The 10,160-nt window shown below is 32.2% G+C and overlaps 1 protein-coding gene across 6 annotated transcripts in view; it reads right to left on the bottom strand.

Annotated features, from left to right (window-relative positions):
- LOC107447132 (lysosomal alpha-glucosidase) overlaps positions 1-9,443 on the bottom strand; it is a 33,198-nt gene extending 23,755 nt beyond the window's left edge. Inside the window, exons 1-3 of one of the 6 annotated variants that reach the window (XM_087159789.1) lie at positions 8,823-9,443; positions 1,283-1,425; positions 646-811 (exon numbers count right to left, since the gene is read on the bottom strand). In XM_087159789.1, the coding sequence (XP_087015915.1) occupies positions 646-811; positions 1,283-1,425; positions 8,823-9,353 (840 nt within the window). In that variant the 5' untranslated portion in view covers positions 9,354-9,443. Of the gene's footprint in view, positions 1-645; positions 812-1,021; positions 1,041-1,282; positions 1,426-1,682; positions 1,905-8,822 lie in introns of those variants that run through there. The other 5 variants (XM_087159792.1, XM_087159790.1, XM_087159791.1 and 2 more) reach the window with 5 other exon arrangements.
- Between the last annotated feature and the right edge of the window lie 717 nt (positions 9,444-10,160).

Genomic DNA, 10,160 nt, shown 5'->3' on the forward strand with positions numbered 1-10,160 from the left:
GTAAACATAGCTTTTTAAAGTATAACCTAGTTGCTTTATCCTTAACAAGTTGCAAACTTAGAAAAACAAGATTTAGAACTTATTGGGGATAAGCAATATTGCTAAAAAATTATTACATTTTGGACAGTTATGAAAAAAATCAAGTGGCAAGATTGGACAAAATATATAATCGAAAAGTTAAACAAGATTTGGAAGAAGTCATGATTTTCAAATGATAATATAATCAATAATAATAATCATTGCAAAATTTGAAACAATATAGAGTCAAAATTAAATTAATATACAAATTTTCTCTTACTCATCAGGGGTCTGTCTAGGTTTTTCTGAGAAATACCTATTTTGTGAAAATTTAGACATAATTTGCAAAAATTAAAAATTATATTAAAAAATCAATACAAAAATATGGTACAAATATGGATTTATCATTTTTTACGGGATACAAAAATAAAGTTTAAGAAAAAGTATTTTGTGAAACTACCGTTTCTCCTAAAGTTGAATTTGTGAAGGTACTGCTAAACGGTAGTAAATTTGGCTAAGACAGACCCCTGCTCATATATAAATTTGTTATTTATATTTTTAAAAATTTCATTCTGTAAAAAGATTATAAAAAAATGAAACAAATATTGAAATTCGAATTTTACATACCACTGGTATATCACCTTGATTAAAGAGGGTAAGTTTCGTCCAGTTAAAAGACCTCAAGAGTTTATCTTTATGCTCGCCTAAGCCATATAAATAAGATGATGATACATATGAAGACAATTGTAAGAATTGCTGGCTGTAAATCAACTGGGAGAGCATTGTTTTAAATCTATGAAAAATAAATATAAAACAGCTGTAAGCAAAATACATAAACTATTTCTGCAAATTAAAAGTTTTAAAAAATAATACTGTGTGCTCAGTGGGATATATTTGTAACTACTTTAAAATCTACCTATAATCATAGTTAAACATAAATAATCCAGGGCAACAATAACAATCAGATTTGAACAACTGTTTTTGTCAGTGTTTAGATGCTTACCATACTTTGAGAAATTGCTGCAGAAGAAATGCTCCATATTATTAACATCAACTAGTTTTAATCTTTTCAATTTCTTTAAAAAAAAAGCCACTGATAAAATTGCTACAACTGGCCAGTAGTAAAATTTCCTAATTTTATTCTATACAGTGAGATGATAGGACACTTTAAAAAGCAAACTTGAATTTTATTTATGTACCTGAATTTACAATAAATTATAATCTAAAATTCACTTTCAATTTTAAATCGAGAACAAAAACTTACACAGTTGCACCTGTCGATCTTCGAAAAACTGTCAATAAACTACTATTATCAATCTGTATTTCATACAGAGGATTTTCAGCACCAGTAACATTATGAAAAAGTGGGATATTTGAGACATATCTTTCAGGATCTTCATCTTTCAACTTTAAACAAAAAAAAAAACAGAATGTATTACTTTATAAAATAAACGAATAAATTTAATACAAATAACTTTATTATACATTTTGAGTTTATTAACATTTAAAAGAAAACATTCATTTAACACATGTAAAGCAAAAAGAAAAATTACAATTACAAAGCCAAACTTAATATAATAGACAACAAGCATGCAGTAGCTATAATTATTTAAATAAACCTTTTTAGAGAACATTTAAATGAAGAATAACCTAAACTCACACACCTAAAATAATAGACTTCTTTATTACTTATCAGGATAGCTATTGCTATTTAGCTTCCTAAATTATTTAAATGCCTTCAAAATTACATCAAAAATAAATTAGAATATCCTAAGAATAATTTTAAAAAATTTTGGTTTAAAATTTTAATCATTTCCCCCTGTCAAGAAGATTCTTTTCAGATGCGGTAACTAGGCAACACGGTGACCATAAAGCACGGTTACAAATCATTTCTGCTCCTTTAATCTTAATGGTACGAAACTAGTTGTTGTTGCTGTTGTTAATTTACGTCGCACTAGAGCTGCACAATTGGCTATTGGCGACGGTCTGGGAAACATCCCGGAGGATGATCCGAAGACATGCCATCACAATTTTGATCCTCTGCGGAGGGGATAGCACCCCCGCTTCGGTAGCCCGACGACCTGCGCGCGAAGAAACTAGTTGAGAAGGAAAAAAAAAAATTGTCTTTAGGCGTGTATGTATACCTTCTTATACTTTACACACTTTTTAATTGCATCCAAAGTTTATTCCTTTGATAAAAATTTCAAATAATAGTAACAGCAGGTTCAAAAACAAAAGCTGACTAGAAGACCATTCTCACTAAAGCTCCAATCTCCGTCCAGAAAAATGGATAACCTGATTGATAAGTTTTCGAAACAAAATATTTTCACCAATCAGATTCTTATTCTCTGCCGATGGTGGTCGAAAGTGCATGAACCGCATTCAATGAAAATGCTCCTTATTTTAAACAACACAGCCGTGTTTCAGGATATCTCAAATCTTTATACTGAAATGGGGGAACACTCTTAAACAATTAAAATTGAAAGAAACGCTTTTCTCTTAATCAACTGACTCAACAAGAACAACAAAAGGGGAAAAAAATACTGTATGGAACATTCTCACAGCATGCGATTCGCATAAGAGAAAGTACGTCAATGCGATTTATACATGCGCAAACAATTCGTCTTAAATGTAGTTTCCAGTGGTAATAGTACCTTATTTAAGTCTGAGGAAGATCCGAAGACAGTCATATCACAATTTTGATTTACTGCAGTGGGGTAGTTCCTCCGCATTGGGAGCCAGACGAGCTCCAGGTGTGAAATCGAACTACGGTCGTGTGGTTTAACAAGGACTGATATCACGTGCTTTTGGTCAATTTGCAGGATGATCAATTAGGTCACTCAACCGCTCACTGACTGCGGAAAGTGATGCTTGACTTCGTTGATCTATTGGCACCCGTGTCTTCACAACCAGTCTATAATGTTGTTTCTAAAGACACTTAAACAAGCTAAATTCACCGCACCTCTAGGGTCAAAGTACGACTTAGCATTCATGCGTAACCTCATGATGCAGATGTATCTACAGAGATATACGTACGGATACTTAGAAACTACACACAAAACAAACTGTTAGTTCGAATTGTACTAATCGCATTGACCAGCAACTGCGTATGCGAATTGTATCAGGTGAGAATTCTCCATTAGCTCAGCATCCCAAGAGAGATGGCATTACTAGTCATTCATGAGGTCATTTCAGAAATTTTGATATAGATCTAAAGGTATAGATATAGATCCCTGTATATCCATGGCACCATGGACCGATCAAGACAAGTTCAGGCCCAAGGCCCAACAAATTTTCCAGGCCCCTAACAAAATATTTTGAAATTAAATTTCTGAAGAGTAGTTTTAACAATGGATGGGTGATCGTGTAAAGCTAAGGGTGGCGGCGCTAGTGGTAAAATTGCTCTTTCCAGACTTCCGGGTTACTGCTTCCGATATATTTTTACGCCGCAGATTGAGAAAACGCGCCATCATATTATTGCGTCATATCTTTTGCAGTATTTCAAATGTACCGAGTTCTTTCTTTCAGCCTTTAAACTTCAGCATTATCATATTAATAATATAATCATTAGAATATTTTCTAATTAGGCTAACTTAAAAAGATATTTTTGGGGACATTTTATTCAAATGTAGCCAAATAAGGGATAAAATACAAAACATGGCAAACCTTAAGAATTATTCACAATGAGATATTAACTTTCCAAAAATTTTTTTGGCCTTACGACCTCTGAGAATCAATACGTTTCTGAAAGCTCTTATGAATGGTACAATTATGTTTAGATTTGAGACCAAATTACAATAACAAAACTGCATAGAATATTTGGCTTGTTCACACATCGCCTCGTAGTCATAACATATGCGGAGGGATACACCGGAAATTTTCTAAATTTCTTCCGGTTTAAGGACACTTGTTATTGTTTACATTAGTCCACCCATCCATAAAAAAGAATCGATTGAGCTACATGATTCAAGAGAAAAATTCTAAGAAATTTTGAAAGCAGATAATTGAAGAGTATTTTTCTAAGATAAAGTTTTATATATTAAAGCAAAAAATAAAACAACAAGTTGTTGTTGTTGCTGCTGTTGTAGTTTCATTTACGTCGCACTAAAGCAGCACAATGTGCTATTGGCGACGGCCAGGGAAGCATCCCTGAGGATGATCCAAAGACATGCCATCACAATTTTGATCCTCTGCAGAGGGGTTGGCACCCCCGCTTCGGTAGCTCAACGACTTGAGCGCGAAGTCGAGCACTTTACGGTAGCACAGTTTAACGAGGACCAATACCGTACACCCTCGGTCCCTACGCAGACTGATCCAAGTGGGTCACCCACCCGCACACTGACCGCAGCCAGTGATACTTGACTTCGGCGATCTGCTGGGAACCGTGTCTTAAATATCAGTCCACTGCGGGACCATAAAACAACAAAGCAATGTTGTGTAAAAATAAAATTAGTTTGGTGACCACAAACAATTGAAATCAGTGATTTTTGCTAAAAGTCACTGATTAGCTAAATTATTTTTTATTGTAAGCTGTAATTATTATTATTATTATTTTTTAATACCTAAACCAACACAAAGCTAGCCGACTTCTCATTAGATTTAACGATAAGTTCAACATGTATGCTAAGATATTAAGGTTATTAATTATAATTTTTACTGAAAAATACACACAAAAAATAACCAAAAGAGCCAAAATTATAGCTACTCATAGAAAATTAAAAACACATTTAAATAATAATTTATTTAAATAATAACACTTTAAAAAAATTAAAATTTATATTCAGTGCATTCACTTTAGCCGCTGACGTAAAAATTGCAACAATTCAAATTCAGCTGTTCTTTCGAATTTGATTAGTGCAATCTTTACACGAGTTTGGTTTATCACAATATAAAGAAAATTTAAAATTAAAAAAAAAAATGCATTTTTTGAGAAAAACTGTTTCTTTCAGTATTTTAAAATATAGTAATTGATGACTTTTTACTAACTTTTGAGGCCCCCAGAAAGAGTGGGCCCTAGGCCCGTGCTTATTGGGCCTAGGCGATAATCAGGCCCTGCATGGCACTGCTCAGTTACCAAAGTCAGGACTTTAGATTCCCCAGATTTTTTTAGCATGAATATCGCATGTATTCTGTGGGTCTTCATGCGGCTTTGAGAATCAATCTCGGCATCTCCGGACCGAAATTCGTTGCTCTAACCATTAACCTTAATCCACTGTGAGATACACATACATTTGCAGACTTGCGTGTTCATTACAAAGCGACTTATAAACCCTCGAGAATTTCATGATAAAATAGTTCATAGAGTAGGACAGCCCAAAGAAACAACAAGAGTTACGGCAGGTTTTAAACGGGGAAAGGGGGATTTCGGAACCATGAGACCACACGACCAGGGTGGTATTAACACATTCAGTCTTGTGTGCTCATTACAAAAAGGGTTAATAAGTCTCTGTCAATTTGAAAAACAGGAACTAACAGTTATTTAATTTTATTGTTACAAAAAACTATGCAAAGTTGTGTGTTCAATACAAAAGAACAGATAGTACAAGTTCGAGAAGGACAGCACAAAGATACATACAGGATACAGGCATGATTCGAACCAGCTAAAAATTACCTCCAAAATTCAGAGCTTCTACAGGAATGGTGATATCGGCAAAGTACGGTATGAACCCAAGAACTTCTCTGTAAAAGTTCAACACTGTAAACACTCGACCATCTCATTTTACCTTTGAAACCGATTTTAATTCCAGATATTTTAATTTTACAAATATTATATTGAGTTATAAAATAATCGTTATCGGTATTAATAAAGTATATAAGAGCACTGAATCTCTAATCTCGGCTCCAGTTAATGGAAACACGCTCAGGTTGTGCTCTTCCCCAAGCAGGGGAAAATTCTGCTAAATCCTGAAAGCTACAGACCCATTAGTTTGCTGACCGTATTTTCAAACATTTTTGAGAAGATAATCCTCAACAGACTAAAGCCCCATCTCAATTTTATCCCGGATGAGCAATTCGGTTTTCGAGAGCACCTATCCACCACTAAACAACTTGTGAGAATTATTGAGAATATTAACCAAGAATTCTTCAAAAAAGAAACAACAGCGCTCCTGATGTTGGATGTGGCCAAAGCGTTTGATCGCGCCTGGCATCAGGGCCTCATATACAAGCTCATAAATTTCAATATCCCCAAAGATCTAGTGCTACTAATTAATAATTATCTGACAAACAGAACTTTTCATATGAAGATCAATACAGCCGTTTCTACCACTAGATGCATTAGAGCAAGAGTCCGTAAGGACTAATCCTCGGCCCTGTGCTCTACCTAATTTATTCAGTGGACTTTCCAAATTTTAATAATGTGAGATGCATCACCTCAGCCTTTTACGCGGATGATACTGCCCTTATGATCAGATCCATAAATCCTAAGAGTTAGTTACTAATCTCAGTAATATCATACCTCATATCGAAGACTGGAGCACAAAATGGAAGGTAGCCATCAACACCACCAAATCTTCACTGCTAATTATTAGAAAATCAGGTAAAAAGAAAGTCATTTATCCAAATATTACTCTATTCAATGATGCAATACCACTAGTTCGAAAGGCCACCTACCTATAGGCATCTACATTACTAGTACTTTAAACTGGAATTCCCATATTGATAATCTTATTAGCAAAGCGCAAGGAGCCTATTGAGCCCTGAAGTCGATATTAAACTCTAACTCAAAACTTACACTTAAAACAAAACGAACGCTATACCTCTAATGTATTCGACCGATCATCAGCTATATGCAGCCCCTGCATGGAGCACAACCACTGCTACTCAAAAGAAGAAACTAGAGAGTACTCAAAATAAATTTCTCAGATATACATCTCTAAAGCCCCCCAGATTCATAAAAATGAAAGATCTAAGAAAAAATTTAAAAATCAACTAAGTAGTAAAATTCTTCAGAGATGCACTCTCTTGTGATACGTGTAACTACTTTAAAAACTTTGATTTTGAGCTCATCAAAGACAATATAAAATATAGCCCGGCAACCGCCTTTTTCCTATCCGATGAAGTACTGTCCCGTAAATTTAATTGAACAGATTTTCAAAATTTGTTTCTTCCTTGCTTAAATAACTTGCAACCCCTAATACGTATGCTTTTGCTTTAATTTTTAAGTATTCTAAAATATATATTAAAGGCGGTTTTTGCGGACCATCCTGTAAATGTTTGCATATAGACTAAAGATATTTTTAAAGTTAAGGATTTTACTTTTGACTTTATTTTTGAAAGTGCAGTAATTAAAATTTATCTAAAGTGTACTTTCCTTTTTTCTTCTTCTTTTTTTGAAAATAATTTTCACGTGTAAAATTTACACCCAATAGCAGTATGAGCTTTTGCCCCTTTTTGAATTTCAGGTTCAAATTCAGAACTTTAGCTTGTATTTTAAAACTAGATTTCTTTTATACTTTCTAAGAATATTTTTGCTTTCAAATGATGTATTTGCTTATCATGAGGATCACAATTCAAGGATGAGGCTTATCACAATTCAAAGATATAAATCCTAAAAACTAAAGTTCTAGAAAAATTTCTTAAAATTTAATGGTTTTATTATAAAGTACACATTGTAAAAAGTTTCACATAGGAAAATTTTAACAATTATAAAAGCTTCTAATTTTATGAATTTTTTTATTAAACTAAAATTATTTTGCAACCAAATCGAAAATTTTCAAATTTTGCCTTTAAATTAATTAAAAGAAGCTATTTTTCTAGTTCATGATTAATTATTTGATTAAAAATTAAAGCTTAAATGTTGATGCGTGAATACGCTAATTCTTCCAGGAAAAATACATTTTAATATATATTTATAATTTTTTTATTATTTTATTCAAAAGTAGTCGAAAAAATTTTAAATTGTAAATTATACAATTTTTACGAATTTAATTTCACGTTACAAAATACAAAATTTGAGCGAAATCGGTCGAATAGCTCCTGGGAAATCAATTTTTTTTTTAAAAATCAGATATTCAAAACTAAATAATTACATTAACTAAAAATCTGTGAATAACTGTTTCCTACAATATTACGCCAAAATGGGTATTAACCTTTGGCAGTCACAGGGAATTGAACAATGAAAATTAAAGAAATTACGCTTCCATGTTTTTTTAAGCAATCAAAATAATTGTAAAAGTATAATACAAAGAGTTGGTAATGTTTATTTTTCTTCCCACAACTCATAATATACTGTTAGAGATTTAATACTTTATATAGAGTGCTACGTGACGACTGTTCTTTTTAGATATTTGAAGAACTTTTGTCAAAAAAGAAACGAAAAGTATACATTTCATGGATCACATATTCACATATTAGGACGAGAAAGGAACAAAAAATACATAAAAATCACACGAATTAGAACTGACGAAGGCTAAAATTAGTTTTTTTAGAACTTGTATGATTGTTACAGGAAACATAAAAATATTAAATGTTAATTATTAGGAACTCCTCTAAGTATCATCAGGCAATTACACTGGTTTTGGTATTTTTCATCCGACCTTTCCCGTAAGTTATTCAATAGATTTTGACAACGCATTTTTTTTCTTCTTCACTTTTAGAAATTTTCAAACCCTTTATGTGCATAAGACAAGAATTTTAAAAACATATAAATTGGGTGGTCATGGTAGAACACCGAGGGGGTGTACCGGACAAATCCATCGTCAAACAAGCTTTTTTTTTAAAAAAAAAATACTGAAAATATATCTGTGGTTGAAAATTAAAAATAATAACTAGGAATAAACTTCAAAAAAAAAATTTAAAATTACCTGCAATCTTAAATTTTTATCATCAATATACGTGACGTACAAAAGAACTTTACGGCTATCTTTCAAAAAACCTGATGAAATGTTTCTCGTCAGCTCTCCTTCCAACACCCAGCTATTGTTTTTGGTAAGAGTAAACGAGTAGCCATTGTAATCTTTTGGGAAGTAACAAGATGGTACACCCAAATAAGAAGAATTAATCAGATCAAAATCAGATACACCGAGATCAGATGAGGGATTATAACAGCAACCTCTCTTCAAACATTCAGTTTCTGTTATTGGCCGGTCCGGATGGCAATCGAATTTCTCTGAATCGGGAATATTCTTGCAATCTTCTGGTAAAGAAGGGTTTGATTCATTATGTATTGAAAAAGTTCTACCATTTATTATCCAAAATGAAAATGTACCCACAAGGCCAGCAGTTATTACAGCTGCGATTAAAAATATCACTTGCCTCTTTGTCAATGAGCGATTTTGTAGTACAACTTCCTCTTCGATTGTATCATCACTATTATCTCTTATTAAGGGTTCCATATTTAAGATTAATAAATTTTTTTAAGAAACAAACATTTTAAAAAGCATCTTTCCATACCACGCGTATTAACTTTTGTTTTGGCTTTTAATCATTCAAAAATAGCTTATCACAAACGAGATAAAATTACTCATTATCTTCAAAAGATTGCAGGGGAATGCTATATGATTTTAATCAGCTGAAATGTTTTGTTATTTATTAGAATCCAAACATTCAAATATCAGCTCTATTAAATTTTTTTGGAAAACATTACTTTGTCCCCTCCCCTTATCACTTCGTTCAAAACATAATACATTCCTCACACTTTTTTTTTGTAATTAATTGATATAGTTCCTTATAAAGGCCTTAATATAGAGGCATGTTGTCATTGTTTGTAACAGAACAATACCTTTTTGATTATAATAAATCTATGGTCTGTTAAATAAAAGTCTGAATATCATTTTTCTTTACTAAACTTAATTCAAGCTGCAGCTAATAATAAGATATGCATGCAAGCATGCAAAAACAATAAGATGAACATAAAATAAGAGTATGCGAGAAACAATTAGTTAAAAAAATGTTAGGGGAAAAAAGTGCTATTCTTGTTTTACTGGTATTGCAGTACATTAGTATTCAAAGTATCATAGTTTGTCTTTGAAAGTTTATCATTTGATGCCTTATAATGTTATAAATAGATACATTATTTATAAATGTTAAATTATATGCTTCATAATTCAATAAATAAATATATGCTTTCACAGCTAACTATTAAAACAAACTTGATCTTTCCGGAGATATCTTTTAAATAACACTTAATTAGTCTTAGGCCT

Source organism: Parasteatoda tepidariorum, chromosome 3, assembly GCF_982258835.1.
Source record: "Parasteatoda tepidariorum strain Cologne lab strain chromosome 3, Ptep-v5.0, whole genome shotgun sequence".
In the NCBI taxonomy this organism is placed as follows: domain Eukaryota; kingdom Metazoa; phylum Arthropoda; class Arachnida; order Araneae; family Theridiidae; genus Parasteatoda; species Parasteatoda tepidariorum.